A 20,778-nucleotide genomic window follows, 5' to 3' on the forward strand; every position below is an offset into this window, starting at 1 on the left:
AAGCTCCCAGAAGCAATATCTTGTATCCTCCTTCTCCCTCTGGGAGAAACTAACAACCTTCTGAGAGTTTCCTGCCCACATGGGACAGCCTTGCAAGCTTCCCATGGTGTATTCATACTCTAAATCCAGTAACAAGCTAGATCCCATTCCCCTGACCCTGAAAAAGCCTCCAGTGCGACATCATTGGGAGGGCTGAGTCGAGAGAGATTTCTAATATCTCAAGGAAAGGACGAATGGAGAGGTTACTGAGTCCGCTCGAGCAATCGATGATTAACGGGATTTCTTGATTGTGATCATGATTGTGAAAGACCAATGAATTAAAAAAAGAAAACAAACAGGAAATTGTTTTTTAAAATCTAAAACAAAAATGAAACTAAGATATATCAAAATTTATAAGATACTCCAAAACAACCCTATAAGTAATTTTATATCAATGAATATCCGTAAGAAGAAAAAAATAAAGAACTCAAATAAAACAAACTTTATATTAAATTAAATTAAAAAACAAGTAATCCTGAGGTTAGCAGAAAAAAAATACTAACAGAGATTAGAAGAGAAATAAATGAAAGCAAAATAATTTTTTGTTACTGAACCTGTTTTTTTAAAAAGACATAAAATGTCAACCATTAATTATGTCAATATAAAACAGAGGAGAACTACACCCATATCCCAAGCTGCCACCATGTAGATGCCCAGGTTCACAGCTTCATGACTCATTTCAGATGAGATGCAATCCAACACAATGAAACCCATAGATACACTAGTTTTCAGACTGAAAATTCTAAGGTGCTCTTGAGAGGAAAACAGATTGAGTCCCCACCCCGGGGAAGTCCTGGCAGTGGTGCCCACTCCCTACAGTCACCATTATACAGTGGCCCGACTCCACAGCATCATGACTAATCTAGAAGCCAGCAAACCTCGCAGTAGACAGATCCTGAAGCTCCTGTAGTCCAACATCTCCAAATACCACAATACTGACAAGCACAGCAAGTTAGACTGGAAAGGAGCAAGGAAATCCCGAAAGCTCAATAAGCAAAAACAGTAACATAGATGTCTCAACTAACAACAAAGAGCTCAGTAAATCCTCAGATAATGACTTTAATCACCCCATTGTGAGATATAAGAATTTTCAAACACCTTTTTTTACTGAGCTATTGTTTTTGAATTTTTATTAGTAAATCACTGTGAGTTACAGTTACAAACTTATTAACTTTCATGTTTGTATTTGGTTTACAGCCTTCCACCAGTGCCCATTCTTCTCCACCAATGTTCCCAGTATCCCTCCCCCCACCCCCACCCCAACCTCCACCACCCTACCCTGCCTCTGTGGCAGGGCATTCCCTTTTGTTCTCTCTCCTGTTGGATGTTGTAGTTTGCAATAGAGGTATTGAGTGGCCATCATGTTCGGTCTATAGTCCACTTTTGGTACACGGCTTTCAACCCGAGTGGGTCCTCCCAATATTCTCTACTAGGTGTTCCCTTCTCTGTCTCTGCTGCCTTTTCTCCCAGCATGTGAGGCCAGTTTCCAATCTGTGGGGCAGACCTCCTAGTTCTAATCTTTATTACTCTTGGGTGTTAGTGTTTTATTCTGCTACTTTATATTCCACATATGAGTGCGATCTTTCTATGTCTATCTTTTTCTTTCTGACTCATTTCAGTCAACATGACACTCTCCATGTTGATCCACTTATAGGCAAATTTCATGACTTCATCTTTTCTAACAGCTGCATAGTATTCCATTGTGTAGATGTACCAAAGTTTCTTTAGTCATCTATTTTTGGGCACTCCGATTTTTTCCAGATTTTGGCTATTGTAAATAGTGCTGCAATGAGCATAGAAATACAGATGTCATTTCTACTATACTTTTTTGCCTCTCCGGGGTATATTAGGAGCTCAATTTCTAGTTTTGTGAGAATCGTCCATATTGTTTTCCAAAAGGGCTAACCAGTCGGCATTCCCACCAGCAGTGAAGGAGAGTCCCTTTCTCCCCACATCCATGCCAACACCAGCTGTCTTTGTTTTTTTGGATGTGGGCCAGTCTCTATGGTGTGAGATGATATCTCATTGTTGTTTTGATCTGCATCTCCCTAATGATTAGTGATGTAGAGCATTTTCTCATGTGCCTCTCAGCCATTCGGATTTCTTCTTTGGGAAAGTTTCTGTTCATTTCATCACCCCATTTTTTGATTGGGTTGGCAGTCTTTTTCTTCTTGAGTTCAACCAGTGTCTTGTATATACTTGATATCAACCCCTTATCAGATGGGTATTGGGTAAATATCCTTTTCCATTCTGTAGGCTGTCTTTGTACTTTGATCACTGTTTCTTTTGAGGTGCAGAAGTTTCTTAGTTTAAGATAGTCCCAGTTATTTATCTCTGTTTTCACTTGCTTGGCCAGTGGTGTGTCATCTTTGAAGATACCATTGGCTTCAATGTCGTGGAGGGTTTTGCCGACCTTGTCTTCAATGTACCTTATGGATTGTGGTCTGATTTTGAGGCCCTTAATCCATTTTGATCTGACTTTTGTACATGGTGATAGGTGGAAATCTGAGCCCATTTTTTTTGCATGTAGCTGTCCAGTTTTGGCAGCACCATTTGTTAAAAAGGTTTTCCTTGCTCCACTTCAATTTCTTGCTCCCTTATCAAAGATTAGATGTTCAAACAATTGCGGTGGTGTGTAGGGATATTCCACTCTGTTCCATTGGTCTGTAGCTCTGTCTTTGTTCCAGTACCATGCTATTTTAATTGTTACCGCTTTGTAGTAGAGTTTGAGGTTGGGGAAGGTAATGCCTCCCATCTTCTTTTTCCCAAGAATTCCTTTTGCTATTCGTGGTCGTTTGTTGTTCTATATGAATTTCAGGATTGCTTGATCCATTTCTTTGAAGAATTTCATGGGTATTCATATAGGGATCACAGTGAATCTGTATAGTGCTTTAGGGAGTATTGCCATTTTGACAATGTTAAGTCTTCCTATCCATGAGCAGGGAATATGCTCCCATTTCCTTGTATTTTCTTTTATTTCATGAGTAGGCTTTAGTAGTTTTCTTTGTAGAGATCCTTAACCTCTTTAGTTAGGCTGATTCCAAAGTACTTGATTTTCTGGGGCACAATTGTGAATGGGATTCTTTTTTTAATGTCTCTTTCCTCTGTCTCACTATTTGCATATAGGAAGGCCATGGATTTTTGGGTATTGATTTTATAGCCTGCAACTTTGCTGTAGAAGTCTATTGTTTCTAGGAGTTTCCTAGTAGAGGTTTTAGGATTATCCAGGCATAGAATCATGTCATCTGATTTTATTGTGGGGGTGGGGTGACGATGTAAGAGCTCCTCCTCGCTGGGCAGGGTTGCAAAAGGGAAGTCTACTGAGCTTTTTTTGAACATTTTAATTACCATTTTGTTTTAACCAGCAATATAAAAAATAAATTAATTTGTGCATGCCAAAAGGGGGCAGTATTGGTGGGGTGGGTGGAAAATGGTACAATGGTGGAGGGAGGGTCACACTGGTGATGGGATTAGTGTTGGAGCATTGAATGCTTGAAGAAACTATATGATGAACAATTTTGTAAACTACAGTGTTTAAATAAATAATTTTTTTAATGAGAGGAATCATGAGTCAGACAGATAGTACAGCAGGTAAGGCTTTACATGTAGCTGGTCTGGGTTCAACCTCCAGCACCAGATTATGGTCACCTCCAGGAATGATTTCTAGTGCAGAGCCAGGATAAAACCCTTATTAGTACCCCCTGGAAACAATAAGTTAGAGAGAGAGAGATAAATAAAATTCTAAAAATAATAAATAGGGTCTGAAGCGATAGCACAGCGGATAGAACGTTTGCCTTGTATGCGGACAACCTGGGTTCAATTCCCAGCATCCTATATGGTCCCCCGAGCACTGCCAGGAGTAATTCCTGAGTGCAGAGCCAGGAGTAACCCCTGAGCATTGTCGGGTGTGACCAAAAAAGAATAAATAAATAAATAAATAAAAAGACATTGCAACAGATAAGAGAAAAGCAGACTATTATGAGCATTGTTCTTTAACGGAAGACTTAGAAGAAACAGAAAAATTACTGGAAGCATAATAGACCTAGAAAAAGTCATAAACAAATTTAAGAGAACACTAAGTACTAATAGACTTAGTAAGTCATCAATAGAACTCCAACACCAAAAAAGTTCAAACCAGATTGTTTCCTCTGTGAATTCTACCAAATGTATAAAGGAAAATTAATGCCAATTCAATTACTAGAAAGCATTTTTCACTATAATTAAAAAATCGTTCGACATATGCAAATCAATAGATGTGACACATAAATAATTTAAATTAAAATAAAATCCTCTCAATATATTAAAATTACAACACAATATTTTGATTATTTTCAAATAGAACATGAACATGGAAGAATCATATCTTAATACACACACAGAAAAATATATACAATTAAACCACAGTCAACATCACACTTACTGGAGCTTTTTTCTTAATTACAGGGGTCCACCATTCTCACCATTCTTATTCAACCAAGAAATGGAATAGACTTCCTAGAAATAACAGTATGCCAAGGAAAATAAATGAAAGGTATCCAAACGGAAAAGGATGAAATACTGTCTTCATACCCTTCATATAGAATATGCTAAATGCTACAAACACACACACATACACGCACACACACACACACACACACACCCATGCATGGATGCACGCGGCACACACACACACAAAGTCTATAACCAAATTAATACCGTAAATTTCAAGATAAAGATTTACCCATAAAAAATCAGTAGTATTTCTATCAGCCATATTTACAAATATGGAAATAAAAGTCATCCTCATGACATTTCAAAATGTCATTATGAAAAATAATATGAAGATTTTTAAAAAACCAGGCTAAAATATTGTAAAATACCATCTGAGTCAGCCATTTCACTTCCAGGTATTTATTTTAAAAATTAAAAACACTAAATTTAAGCAATATTTGCACCTTTATGATTTTATGGCATTACTAGCAATTGTCAATAATTAGAGACAAATGAAGTGCATATTGAACAAGTAAATGGATAAAGATCACACAGCAGAATAGCATTCAGCTAACAGAAAGTACAAAATCTCTCCATTTACAACAATGTGGATGGACCTAGAAGACATTATACTAAGAAAGATAATCCAAAATGATAAATACATTGCATGATCCCATCTATATTTACATTCCATCCGGTAGATAAAGAAACTAAAACAGAAAGAACAAAATAGTAGTTACAAAAAAGAAAAATAGAATTGATAAAATTGATGAAAGTTGGTCCGATGTGGCCACGCGACACACCATAAAACACTTAATACCTATTATTCCCACACCATATTTGATAGGGTTCAATTTGGTGTGAACCATGGTAACACCTCTAAGGGCGATTGGAGGCCGCCCTAAAAGCCTCTGTCCCTCTCAGAGAGCCTGGCAAGCTACCGAGAGTATTAAGCCAGCACAGCAGAGCCTAGCAAGCTACCCATCGAGTATTCTATATGCCAACAACAGTAACAACAATTGGCCTCATCCACCTGTCACTGAAAGAGCCCCCAATACGGCAGCGTTAAGAAAGATGAGCAAAGAGAGGCTGAAAAAATCTCGGGGACGAACTAGACTGCCAAAATGAAGAAAGACTGAAATGATTGGCTGTACTTTCAATGCACAGACACTGGCATCAGAAGCATCCATCGAAGACCTGATGGTGCAAGCGCAGAAGATCAAGTACGACATCATTGGTCTGACTGAAACGAGGAGACATCAATCACATCATGCCATTTTCAACACTGGAGAAGAATTGTTCCTCAGATCATGTGACAACAGAGACGTTGGTGGCGTTGGTGTCCTTGTCAACATGAACTTGGCCATGAGCATCGATTCATTCGAGGGCCTAACAACCCGAATTGGATAGATGTGGCTACAATTACGCTTGAATAGATGTGGCTCACTGCCTGCAGTTTCTATCTTTATTGTCTACGCACCAACTTCCAACTATGATGAAGAAGAAATTGAGAGGTTCTACATGGAACTGGAGAAGTTCTATAAAGAAGACCACACCTTCTACAAGATCATTGTTGGCAATTTTAATGCCAAGATAGGTCCGAGAAGGTCGTCCGAAGAACTCCACATTGGGACACATGGCCTAGAATGGAACGATCAGGGTGAGAGACTATCTGAATTCATCATGTCAACCAAGACCATCCATGGTAACTCACAGTTCCAGAAGGCCAAATCTAAATGCTGGACATGGGAGTCTCCCGGTGGACAGTTCCACAATGAAATTGACCACATCATATTCAATTGAAGGTTTTGCCTGACCGATGTCGCTGTTGTCCCAAAATTCCAAACGGGATCAGACCACCGTCTCCTCTGTGCAAAATTCTACTTCACAGAGCGGGGAGAAAAGTCTGCAAAATTTAAGTCTAAGAAGTCAACTACCAGAATGACCACCAACTGGGAGCTCTTTGGCACTATTGCAGCAACGTGGGGAGATGCCGTCCTTGACATTGACGAGGAATACAATAGACTGGTTCAGCACCTCCATGTCTGTGCGAAGAATGCTGAGAGTGAGAAAGCCACAAACAGACACCTGTCTTCAGAAACTCTCTCGAGCTCATACGTCAACGTGGTTTGGCGCGAGCCTCAGGCAACCACAAGCTAACATCCGAGCTCACAAAGCTGTGCGGAGATGCGATAAAGAAAGACTTCAAAAAGAGAAGAGCAGCAGTGCTGGCCAGTGCAGCAGAAACCAGGAAAAGTATTCACAACGCTCGCCTGTCCTTTGCCAACTACAAGACCCAGATGACTGCCCTCCAACGTCCCGATGGATCTACCACATCCTCCAGAAAGGCAATGAAGAAAATTATTCACAACTTCTACTCAGATGTCTTTGACAGCCATGTCCACCTGCCCACATACCAAATTCCACAGGATGGATATGTCATTCCCAACGTTCTCCCTTCTGAAATCCGACACACCATTTCACTGGTAAAGACGCGAACAGCACCTGGTCCAGACAAGATCAGACCCGAACACCTGAAGAATCTGCCACCAGTTCTCATCAATACACTGGCCCAACTCTTCACACGCTACCTGTCTGAATGCAAGGTTCCGTCCCAGTGGAAAACCAGTAGGACCGTTCTGTTGTACAAGAAGGGAGACATCCACGACATCGGAAACTATCGCCCAATCTGACTGTTGTCTGTCGTCTACAAGTTGTTCACTCGTGTCATCCTGAATAGAATAGGCAGAACACTAGATGAATGACAACCACGCGAGCAAGCCAGGTTCCAAAGAGGATTCAGCACGATAGACCATATCCACACAGTGACCAAACTCATTGAAGTTTCAAGAGAGTTCAAGATGCCGCTCTGTCTAACGTTCATCGACTTACAGAGGCCTTCGATTCTGTTGAGACTGAGGCAGTCATTGAAACCCTGGCCAAACAGGGCATTCAAACTCAGTATATCAATCCTCCGTGAGCTGTATTGTGGATTCACCACCAGGATCTCACCATTCTACAAGGAAATGATCATTGATGTAAAGAGAGGGGTGCAGCAAGGTGATACCATTTCACCAAAACTCTTCAGTTCCGCCCTTGAGAACATCAGGCGACAACTGGAATGGGAAGGAATGGGAGTGAAGATAGACGAGACGGTCAGCAATTACACCACCTCTGCTTCGCTGATGACATCGTTCTCATAATGCCAAACATTAGCCAAGCGGCACAAATGCTGGCCGACTTTGACCTCGAGTGTGGAAAGGTCGGATTGCAGTTGAATCTCAACAAGACGGTGTTCATGAAAAACGAACTGGTCCCTGAAGCTCCATTTGCTCTCAATAGAATGAACATCTTCGAATGCAGCAGCTATGTGTACCTGGGTCGAGAAATCAACATAAGGAATGACTGGTGCCAGAACTGCGCAGGAGGAAGAGAGCAGCATGGAATGCATTCAAGAGCATCGAAGAGGTGGTTAAAGGAACGAAGAACCTCCAACTCTGGGCACATCTTTTCGATTCCACTGTTCTTCCTGCACTAACATATGCCTCAGAGACCTGGGCCCTATGCAAGCAGGATGAGAATGCTATTAGGGTATCCCAAAGAGGAATCGAAAGAGCTATGCTGGGAATATCATGTCTCACTCAAGTGAGAGAAGGAATCCGAAGTTCTGACCTTCGTCGACGGTCAAAACTCAGGGATGCTGTCTCATTTGCCAAGACATCAAAAATCAGATGGGCCGGTCATGTAATGACCATTGGAGACGACCGTTGGACTAGAGCTATTACAGACTGGATTCCACGGGACGTCAGAAGACCTCGTGGCCGTCCTCCAACTAGATGGTCAGATTACTTTGTCAAATCTCTGAATGAACGATTTGAGGCTCTTTCTGTTCCTGGAGCGAGCAGGTATCATTGGGCTACACTAGCTCACAACAGGGACAAATGGAGATGTTACTGGCACCCGCTCGAGCAAATTGAAGATCAACGGGACTACAAGTGATACAAGTGATGAAAGTTGGTAAAGTTGTTGATTGTATATGATAGAAATAGAATGTTGGTGCTTTGCATGTAGAAGGCCTAGCTTATATTATCAGCAATGCATGGAGTGATCCCTACAGATGAAAGTATCCCTAGAGCACTTCCAAATGTGACCCCAAAATAAAACAAAACCCAAAACCAAAGTACCAAAGATTGCTACTGTAACAAGGTACTTGAATAAAGAATAGGGCTGAGGTGATAGTACAGTTGGTAGGCACTTGCCTGGCATGTGACCAATCCAGGTTCAGTCCCTAGCACCCCATTTGGTCTCTCAAGCCCTATTAGGAGTGATCCTAGAGCACCAAGTAAGAAGTAAGCCCTGAGTACTGCTGGTTGTGGCCCCAAGACAAAATAAACCAAAGAAAGGAGCAATAAGTTTTAAAATCATGTTACAGAACTTAAGTATATAAATTGTCAGCTATACTTTAATAATATTTGAACAGACAAAATATCTATAACATAAATCCAAAATATAGATCTTCATTAGTGTTAGTGAAAACTTAAACAATTATTTAGATGTTAAAAATTGTATTGCCTTGTCCAAATAGAGCCACACAATAGTCATCAAGATCTTGGCAGTTTCCATTGAAACACATAAATTGGCCACTTTTGCACAAATGTCCATCAATGACTGTTATATCACGAGCACATTCTCCTGATGTTCCATTGCATGTTTCAATAATATCACATTCTGCGTGCCGCTTGTCTCTACAAACATGTCCTGCTGGTCTAAACTATAAACAAAATTGTGAAATAACAATTAAAATATTATATATTATTGTTGAACTTATCCTTATTTTAAATTTGTGTTAATTCTTATATTATTACTTACTTAACCCATGCATATTGGATATGCCAAAAACAGTAACAATAAGTCTCTCAATGAGAGACATGACTGGTGCCCACTCGAACAAATCAATGAGCAATGGGATGACAGTGACTTAATCCTTTAATGTCTATTAGGATCATTTTTGTGTAAAGTATGCTAGCCATTTTAGAAAATTAATTGATATCAACTAAAAGAGGAGATAAGATATATAAACAGACAAACATATAACACAACTACAATAGAATAAAAATCAAAGTGTTATTTGTGTTTCGGTGTAAGAAAAAATATTACTTTTAGCTTGGAATAATCATTTTTTCTAGAGAAAAATGATGTGATATGATAATTTCTAATTAAATCATAAAGTTTTGTGGGTTTTGGAACACACACAGTAATGTTCAGAGAATACTTCCAGAGTGGTATTACTGCTGTGATGACTGGGAAGCCATATATACAATGTCAGGGACTCAACCCGGTATATAAAGCATGAACTCCATCCCTTTGAGTTACATTCATAGCTCTAAATATATGATTTAATCCATAGCTTATAAGTATGCAATATCTGTAATTCACTAAGTGTGAAACATAGCTAAGAAGAAATAGGAAAACTAATGGGTGATAAAAGCTCTTGGTGAAGGGATGTGGGTACCTTGGGGATGGGTGTATTGTTGAAATTGTGTGTGTAGAAATCATCATTAAAGTATTGTAAATCATAGAATATTAATCAATTTTAAAGTCTGTATATGTGTAAAATATAGTCAGTTAGAGAGAAGTCTTTGAAGAAAAAGAAAATTATAATTTCTAATGAATTATTATACTTAATTGCCATATATAGAATTCTAAAACTTTATGTAAAATATCCACTATAAACTTTAATATTACATTTCTTAATTCATGACTTCTAGTTGACAGCAAAAAAGATCAAAGTAATAAGATTGTAGCAACATGAGAGATTTTAGGGAAAATAGCAAAACTACATCAGCCTAAAGCAGTCAAGAACCCATGGTATCAGTTCAATGTGAATATTTCTGACAAAATTGTTACAATATATTTAAAGTGCTAAAAAGAAAAATGAGACAGAAGCCACCATCTTTACAATATAAACTAAAATATGATCAAATAGCCTTTAAATATTAATCTTATAATTTCAATTGTTTTAACAGCTAGTAGAGAGTGTTGCACCTATTGAGTTTCATTATGCATTATGGAAAATGTATTTTTTAATCACAGATCTATGGATACCTATCACAAGTAGCATAAACATCTTTATAATAATATAAATATTGAATAGAGAATAAAGCAATTCTCTTAAAATCGAGATCAGCATTTCAAAATGCTAAAGTAGTTCTAAAATCAAAGCTTTAACAAACTAGGTAAACTAATGGTATTTTTTTAAAGATTTCAACATTAAACTACAATTCATAAGTCAAATAACTGATTTTAAAATTGGTATTTTTTCTCCTTTGAAACAGCTTTTTAACTTGAAAATACAGATCTAAATATAAAAAATTGACGTATATGTCACTCATTATATATGAGTTATTAATAATTTAAATCTTACTTTACAGTTACTTGTGCAGCATAATCCTCTGTCACAATCTGCCCAACTTTTAAGTTTACAGGTTGAATAATCACAACAGCTTTCAGCTCCACATTCCTATGAATAAGTGAAATACACAGGGAAAAAATGCATCACAAAAACAATAGAAACTTTAAACCACTGAACTTGTATTTTTATTTTATGGAAAGAATATTGTGTCAAAATAATATTTTTCTACCTCTAAACAATTAAAATGCTAAAGGAAGGTTTTTATGTTCAGTCAAAACCTGGCAACTCTTACCCTATTTCTTATTCAACTAGAAAGCTATATAAAAGTATAAAACAAATGGTCAAATCACTGGAACTGGAGATTTTGTCTATAAAACTGAGCTTACATCAGAGGGGGGACTGGAAGGCGTTCTTCAGTCACTAGTAGAGGTAAGTGAACTATCCATTGGTGAGTATGTTATGAGAATGATGTATGCATCTTGGACAGGAACTGGGTGTTGATAGTAGGTAAAGGGATATACCTGATAACCTTCCATTACCTGTATTGTGAACCATAATGTCCAAAAGGAAAGATAGAGAGAAGAAAAGCATCTGTCATGAACAATCCATTCATGAACAACTTATTAACTGTGTATATCACTGTGATTCAATTTTTTAACTGTTTAATGATGTGTGAAAAGTATAATAAACAATATTGTATACCGCTTTCCTCAGTAAAAATTTTTTACAGAATCACAGTAAGATACACAGTTACAAAGTTGTTCAGTCATATAATATTCCAACATCCGTCTCTTCACCAGTGTACAATTGCCACCACCAGTGTCCCAGTTTCCCTCCCTGCCCCACCCCCAGCCCAGCCCTTGTCTGTGGCAGGCACTTCTCTCTTTCCTCTGTCTCTCTCTCTCCTCTCTCTCTCTCTATCCCTCTCTCTCTTAAAATGTTTCAACATCCATCCCTTCACCAGTGTATATTTCCCACCACCAATGTTCCCAGTTTCCCTCCCATCACCACCATCTCCAGCCTGCTCTATGGCAGGCACTTTCTCAATCTCTCTGTCTCTCTCTGTCTCTCTCTCCTCTCTCTGTCTCTCTCTCCTCTCTCTGTCTCTCTCTTTCTCTCTCTCCTCTCTCTATTTTTCTGTTCTCTCTTCCCCCTTCCCTCTTAGCTTTTCTCCCTCCTTTTGGGCATTATGCTTTATAATACAGTATCATGTATCCCTTTACCTACTTTCAACACTCAGTTCTTGTCCAGAGTAATCATTTCTAACTATCATTGTCATACTGGTCCCTTCTCTAGCCTAACTACCATTTGCCTCCCACACACTTGTGGTAAACTTCCAACCATTGACCAGTCCTCCTGGCCCTTGTTTTCCCTGATCTTGGATATCAGTCTCACACTATTTTTTTAATATCCTGAAAATGAGTACAGTCATTCTAGATCTGTCCCTCTCCTTCTGACTCATTTCACTCAGCATGATACTCTCCAAGTCTATCCATTTATATACAAATTTAATGACTTTGTTTTTCCTAACAGCTGCATAGTATTCCATTGTTCAGAAGTACCATAGTTTCTTTATTCAGTCATCTGTCCTTAGGCACTTGGGTTGTTTCCAGATTCTGGTTATTGTGAATAGTGCTTCAATAAATGTAGAAATGTAGATGGTGTTTCTGCTGTATGTTTTTGAGTCCCCAGGTTATATTCCCAGAAGTGTTCTTGCTAGGTCAAATGGAGCTCAGTTTCTTGTTTTTGAGGAATGCCCATTTTTTTTTTCAAAAAAAGACAACCAGTCCATGTTCCCACCAACAATGAAGGAGAGTCCCTTTCTTCCCACATCCACACCAACACTGATTGTTCTTCTTTTGGATGTGTGCCAGAAAAATTATTTACCTAATACCCATCTGATAAGGAATTAATATCAAAGATATATAAGGTGGGACTGGAGCAATAGCACAGCAGGTAGGGCATTTGCCTTGCATGTGGCCAACCTGGGTTTGATTCCCAGCATCTCATATGGTCCCCTGACCACCGCCAGGAGTGATTCCTGAGTACAGAGCCAGGAGTAACCCCTATGCATTGCTGGGTATGACCCAAAAAGCAAAAAAACAAGGCATATAAGGTACTGGTATATAAAAGAAATTAATAAGAAATTTACAAAAATTTACAAAGATGTATCAGAAATTTAAAAGAAAAAAGTCCAATCCCATAAAAAAATTGGGGGAAAAAATGAACAGAAATTTTCTCAAGGGGAAAATTCAAATGGCCAAAAGGCGCATGAAACAAAAGCTCTACATAACTAATCATCAGGGAGATGCAAATCAAAACCAATTTCATTTCATAGCACAGAGAAAAAAATTTTAAACTAAAAAATGAATGAATAGCAAGAGTTAATAAAGCATGATACGTTTTCCATGTTTAATAACAAAAACAAGAGAGTAGAATGGAGGTTACCAAAGTGTGAATGGTGTGAAGAATGGTGTGGTATAGTCAAAAGGTACAATCCTTCATTTTTAAGATGAATTATTCCACAGAATCTAAAGTATATGATGATGATTCTAGATAATATCATAATGCATACATCTGAAATTTGGTAAAAGTATAATTGAAGAATTTTCACCTATACACCCAAGAAAAATATAACTATGTGAGCTGGTAGATGTTAATTCATTTGATTGTGATTGTCATTTCACATGTAACAAACATACTATATTGAACACCTAGAATATAAACAACTTTAATTTGCCACTTGTATCTCAAGCTGGGGTAGATAAGTGTAGAATGTAAGTTGGTCCACTCCCAAGTTAGAGAACATGCCATAAGATTCCTTATTTTTCACACCAATGCAAAATTAGTAGATTTTGAAAACTACTATCAGATTTGATAATTCAAGAACTTATCCTAAACAGCTTTGTTCACAAGTAAGGGTATGCCATAAGTAAATATATAAATTAAAATCATCTACAAATACTATGCAGCTGTAAGAAAACATGACATCATGTCATTTATTCATATACCTGGAGAGCATCAAACTGAATGAAGTTAAAAAAGGAACAGACACAAAATGATCTCTTTCATATGTAGGATATAAAGAAACTTAGAAGGGGATAAACAGATGTACAATGGAAACAAATTTAGATTTAGAACTGGTCTCCAGTAGGAATTCATCATATGTGAGATTAGCAGGTACGGGAACATTGGGACAATGGTGTTGAAAAGTGGACATTCTAATAGAGACTGTGGTGCCTGAACTTTTGCATATGAGACCATACTAATAACAGTTTTGTAAAACATAATTCTTTATTTTTGAAAATTTTAAAAATGTGATTGACTTACCCACCAGCCCTGCTACAACCATTCACGATTCAATCTCCAGGAGATTCAAGTCAAGCAGCTAAAATCCATAGGAACACCGGTCCCAATTGCTGAAAGCTCTGGGTTACCCTTGGGATCTGAGTAGACTGAATATCCACCCTGCCAAAGCCCCACCAACTGCACCCACACCCCACCACTGCTGCCACACCAATGCTTTGCGAATATTCTCTGCAGAGATGCCAACTTGTGCATAAGTTGAGATACTCTGATGTCCATGCTGAGAACTCTGGTGTCTTCCCACCAGGTGGGCAGCTTCTCCCACGCCCACCCCCATACCCCCAGAATCCCTAGAACCTCCCTGATTGGCTGCCATGTCAACTCTCTGGCCCAGACCATAGATCCTAAAGTCTCTGGACATCACCTATTACTCAATACTGAAATTCTGGTAGGAGCACACCAAATTCTATGAGAAGGTAATACAGAAATCAACTCAACAAACAAAAGCAATAAATCAAAAACACTCACTGGCAGCAAAAGGCTTATTAAGCTCTTAGGTAGGACTTAACAATCCTGCAGATAAAACAGCTTCATATAAAAATTGATTTTTTATACTTAAAAAAAACAGGGGCTGGAGCAATAGCACAGCAGGAAGGGCATTTGCCTTGTATGAGGTCGACCCAGATTCAATTCTCAGCATCCCATATATATGGTCCCCTGAGCACCGCCAGGGGTAATACCTGATTGCAGAGCCAGGAGTAACCCCTGTGCATCGACAGGTGTGATCCAAAAAGAAAAAAAAACCCACCTCACAAGAAAATTGGACTGGAAGGAACTTTCCTCAATATAGTCAAAGCCTTTTACCATAAGCCCACAGCAAACATTATTTTTAATGGGGAAATCTACAAGTCCCCTAACATCAAGCACAAAATAAGGCTATAAGGCTGCCCACTCCACCACTTCCATTTGACATAGTACTAGAAGGGGTTGTTATAGCAGTTAGGCATAAAAGATATCAAGGGCATCCATATAGAAAAGGAAGAGGTCAAATTTTCACTATTTGCGGATGACATGACAATATACTTAGAAAATCTTGAAAACTCTATAAAAATACTTCTAGGAACAATAAAGTTTTATAGCAAAATGGCAGATTTCAAAATCAATACCCCAAATTCATGCCTTTTCCATATATAAATAAGAGAAAAAATAAAATATTTTTTTAAATTGTGTTCACAATTGTGCCTCAAAAAATTAAGTTCCTTGGATCAGTTTAAGAGGTGAACGATCTATACAAAGAAAACTACAAAACACTAATTCAAGAAATAAAAGAGAACACATGAGGAAATGGAAACAAATCCCCTGCTCATGGATTGGGAAAATTAATATCATCAAAATCGCAATGATCACCAAAGCATTGTACAGATTCACTTCAGTCCCTATTAGGATACTCGTGACAATTTTCAAAGAATAGATTAAATATTCCCAAAATTGATGTGGAACAACAAGCCCCAATGACTATCTAAAACAATCCTTGAGGGAAATATGGGAGGCATCACCTTTCCCAACTTCAAACTGTACTACAAAGCAGTAGTAATTCAAACAATATGGTATTGGAATAAGGACAGACCCACAAATCAATTGAATATAGTAGAGTTATCCTTTCAGACCCTCAAATATAAGATAATTTAATCTTTGATAAAGGAGCAAGAGATATGAAATGGAGGAAGGGAAATTTTTTCAATGACTGGTGCTAGGAAAAATGGGCAGCTACATGTAAATAAATAAATAAATAAATAAATAAATAAATAAACTCAGATCTCTTTCAACACAAAAGGAATAAGACTCTTCAATGTCAGACATTAACCCAAAGGATTTCAGAAAATGTTGGCAGAACCCTCCATGACATTGAAGCTAAAAGTATCTTCAAAGATTAAACAGCACTGACCAAGCAAATGGAAGAAGAGCACCAAATGAAACTACAGTAAACTAAAAAGCTTCTGCACCTCAAAAGAAATGGTGACCAGTGTACAAAGACAGACCAAAGAATGGAAAGATTATTTGCCTAAAAAACCTATCTTACAAGGGCGAATGTCAAAGATATATGTCACTGGTAGAACTTTACCAAAAAAAAAAAAAAAACCAAATTCAGCCCATCAAAAAAAAAAATGGTGAGAAGAAATAAATAGAAACTTCCTCAAAGAAGAAATACGAATGTTAACAAGGCACGTGGGGGGAAAATGCTCTACATAACTAATCATCAGGGACATGCAAACCGAAACAACAATGAGATAGCATCTCACACCACAGAGACTGGCACATATCAAAAAGAACAAGAACAACCAGTGCTGGTGTGGATGATGGGAGAAAGGGACTCTCATTTCATTGCTAGTAGGAATGACAATTGGTCCAGCCTTTGTGAAAAACAATATGGGTGTGCTTTAAAAAACTAGAAATTGAACAACCTAGCAATACCATTTCTGAGATTATACCTTGGGGCCCAAAAACATGCAGCAGAAAAGCCATGTGCATTTCTATGTTTATTGCAGCACTATTCACAATAGCAAGTATCTGAAAACAACCCAAGTGCTCAAGAAAGAATGATTGGATAAAGAAACTTTGCTATATCTACAAAACAACATACTACACAGTCACTAGGGAAACTTTGCTTATAAGCATCTTCATTTAAGATAGTCCCATTTGTTTATCTCTGTTTCCACTTGCTTGGTTAGCGGCATTTCATCTTTGAAGATACCTTTAGCTTCAATGTTGTGAAGGATTTTGCCAACCTTTTCTTCAATGTACCTTATGAATTCTGGTCTGATGTTGAGGTCTTTAATCCATTTTGATCTGACTTTTGTGCAGGGTGTTAGATAGAGGTCTGAGCCCATATTATTGCATGTAGCTGTCCAATTTTGCCAGCACTATTTGCTAAAGAGGCTTTCCTTGCTCTACTTTACATTTCTTTATCCCTTATCAAATATTAGATGATCATATATTCGAGGGTGTGTGTAAGAATATTCAACCCTGTTCCATTAGTCTGTGGCTCTGTCTTTGTTCCAGTACCATACTGTTTTAATTATTACCGCTCTGTAGTAGAGTTTGAGGTTGGGGAAGGTGATGCCTCCCATCTATTTTCCCCCAAGAATTGCTTTGGTTATTTGTGCTTGAACGGCTCGCTCAGTATGGGAGATGCATGCTGAAAATAGACTGTAGACCGAACATGATGGCCACTTAATACCTGTACTGCAAATCATAACACCCAAAAGGAGAGACAGAGTGAAAGGTAATGTGCCTGTCACAGAGTTGGTGGTGGGATTGGTGGTGGCAGTAAGGATACTGAGAACATTGGTGTTGGAGAATGGGCACTGGTGGAGGAATGGGAATTCAATCATTGTATGACAAATGTAATCACGAAAATTTGTAAGTCTGTAACTGTATCTCACAGTGATTCATTAAAAAAAGAAGAAAAGTTGCTTATAAATGGATGGACAAGTTCAATCAGCTTAATCAATGGCTGAATAAAAAGCATTACTCCTACATTTTAATAAATAAAGAAATAAAAATAAAAATAAATGGATGGACATGGAGAATAACATGCTGAATGAAATGAGTCAGAGGGAGAGGGACAAACATAGAATTACAGTGTCCTTTGGGGGTATATTTAATTTTTTTAAAAAAGTATGCAACTAATAGCCAAAGACAGTAGAAACGAAGGTCAGGAGGACTGATCCATGGCTAGAAACTTGCCACAAGTTGCAGGATATGAGGGTGGTACAGTTAGGATAGAGAGGGGACCACTATGACAATTACATCTGGAAATGATAACTCTGGACAAGAACAAACTGCTTGAAAAGGGGTCAAGTGATATGCATGATAACCTTTCAGTACCTGTATTGCAAACCACAAAGCCTGAGAGAGGAGAGAGAGAGAGGGAGAGAGAGAGAGAGAGAGAGAGAGAGAGAGAGAGAGAGAGAGAGAGCATGAGAGAGAATAAAAGTGTTTGCCATAGAGAGGCATTTGGGTGGTGAGGTGCTGGTGGGAAGGAAACCAGGAACACACCATGGTGGGAAGTGTATACAATGAAAGGATGGTTATTGGAACATTGTATGACTGAAACCCAATCCTGAGCAACTTTGTAACTGTATCTCATAGGGATTGAATTAAAGGGGGGGGTAACTAAATGATTTTTAAAATAATATGTGCAAGCCTTGTTAATAGACTAGATATTGATACAACACAAATGCCCAACTACAGATGACTAGATATAGAAGTTGTGGTTTATAGTCACAATAGACTACTATTAGGACTGATATATGTATCAAACCCTAATGTAATTACTCTCTTTAAATAATAAAAATGACTGCTGTATTTTAGCAAATGCTACATGGTCTAAGAGAATTGTAACTTGGACCTTTTTCATTCATCATATATTTATTTTACGACTTTCCTCTTTACTAAAGAACTAAAATGTGTGACCCAATATTCAGACTCTAATATTAAACATCTACTTCTCACACCTGTGACTGGAGCAATAACACAGCGGGTGGGGCGTTTGCCTTGCACGTGGCCGACCCGGGTTCAATTCCTCTCTCCCTCTTGGAGAGCCCGGCAAGCTACCAAGAGTATCCTACTCACATGGCAGAACCTGGCAAGCTCCCCATGGCATATTCGATATTCCAAAAATAGTCTCACAATGGAGACGTTACTGGTGCCTCCTCAAGCAAATTGATGAACAACGGGACAACAGTGCTACAACTTCTCACACCATATTACTTATTGCATTTTGATGTAGTACCTTATCCTGATACACTAATCTCCAATAAACCACTTAAAAAATGTTGGGCTAACAAGGTCAGAGCTATAGTACAGTGGATATAGCATTTGCCTTGCAAGCAGCCAAATGGGGTTTCAGCACCCTGTATGATGTCCGAAGTCCTGAGTGCAGAGACAGGAGTAAGCCCTGAGAATCACCAGATGTGGCAACAAAATGAAAATAAATAAATGAAAATGAAACTTGGGTTAAGAGAAGTTTTGTAAAGATGTTTATTCAAACTTGAACCCTAATTCTTCTCCTAGAAGACTCTGTCACACCAGCAATAATATTTGAGTGTTGTATCTTATATATATTCAAAATTCTATAACAAATGAAACTTGAACAGAATGCTCTGATGTGTATTTCAGTATAATTTCACTTACTGCCAATATTCTTCATGGTACTCAAGTTATATTTATGATAAATAAACATTCATCACAAATAAACTCTAAAATGAAGTATAATCAACACTACTAGTTAATATACTTACATCTTCACTACCACAGTCACACTGTTCTCCAGACTCCACAATTCCATTACCACAGGATGGTCCAGTAGCTTTCAGTTGCGGTTTATTCTGTAGGCATTTGGCACCCGAGTTTAAAATGAAATTTTCGAAGTCACTCAAACTGCAACTGCTAAAAGTCTTCACACCACTGAATCTCCTAAAGATGATTCACATAATACCATTGGCAGGGCACTACTGAAAGCACAGTTCTATATCATACACTTTAATTTCCAAATGTTATAGTTCTGTATTATATACTTTAATTTCAAGAATTTTTAACTTAATAAACATTAATATAAATTCTTGTAAAAGTGTTTACAGACAAAAATTATTAGTATGTCATGTAATTTTATTTACCTGAATATATCTCCGTATCAAAATAAAATTAAACACATTTAATGTAAAGGAAAAAATGACATTATTTGAAAATTAGCAACGAACACATATGTATCTCCACAGAAGACATATGCACTCAAGCACATAGAGAAATCCCAACATCATTAATTATCAAGGAATATCAATAAGAACTACAATAGAAAAATTTTCATAGTTGTTAGGATGATTATTATTTAAGAGAATAGGGCTGGAGAGATAGTGCAGTGGGTAGAATTTCTTGCCTAGCACACAGCCAACCTGGATTTGATCCCCTGCACCTCTGCAGTCCCTTAAACACCACCTGAAGTGATCCTTAAGCATAGAGCCAGGAGTAAGCCCTAAGCACCGCCAGGTGAGGCTCCACAAATAAAGATAAAAATAAGAGTGTGGAGAAATTACAACCCCAGTTCATACTGGTAGGAAAAACAGTTGGCAAAAATGTAGGTACTTGAAAAATAATAAAAAATGAAAGTATCACATGATCTAGAAATTCCATATATGGTATATCACAAAAATAAAGATTTTAGAGATTTCTACATCTTTTTTTTTCTTTTTGGGTCACACCCGGCGTTGCACAGGGGTTACTCCTGGTTCTACACTCAGGAATAACTCCTGGAGGTGCTCAGGGGACCATATGGGATGCTGGGATTCGAACCTGGGTCGGCCGCGTGCAAGGCAAACGCCCTACCCGCTGTGCTATCGCTCCAGCCCCGAGATTTCTACATCTTATATTCACAGAAGCATTGTTCACAGTAATAAAGATATAAAGGCAACAAACACATATACTGACAGATGAAAAAGAAAATGTGGTAGAAATGTATAATAAAACATTATTGAGCCTTAAAAAGAGAGAAA

At 38.0% G+C, this 20,778-nt stretch overlaps 1 protein-coding gene across 1 annotated transcript in view; it reads right to left on the reverse strand.

Moving 5' to 3' along the window:
* Positions 1 to 20,778, reverse strand: part of ADAM32 (ADAM metallopeptidase domain 32) — a 167,561-nt gene that overhangs the window by 73,394 nt on the left and 73,389 nt on the right. Inside the window, exons 12-14 of the mRNA XM_012932332.2 lie at positions 19,531 to 19,705; positions 10,934 to 11,029; positions 9,082 to 9,280 (exon numbers count right to left, since the gene is read on the reverse strand). Coding sequence (XP_012787786.1) covers positions 9,082 to 9,280; positions 10,934 to 11,029; positions 19,531 to 19,705 — 470 coding nt within the window. The remainder of the gene's footprint in view (positions 1 to 9,081; positions 9,281 to 10,933; positions 11,030 to 19,530; positions 19,706 to 20,778) is intronic.

This window comes from Sorex araneus, chromosome 1, assembly GCF_027595985.1.
Source record: "Sorex araneus isolate mSorAra2 chromosome 1, mSorAra2.pri, whole genome shotgun sequence".
NCBI lineage: Eukaryota > Metazoa > Chordata > Mammalia > Eulipotyphla > Soricidae > Sorex > Sorex araneus.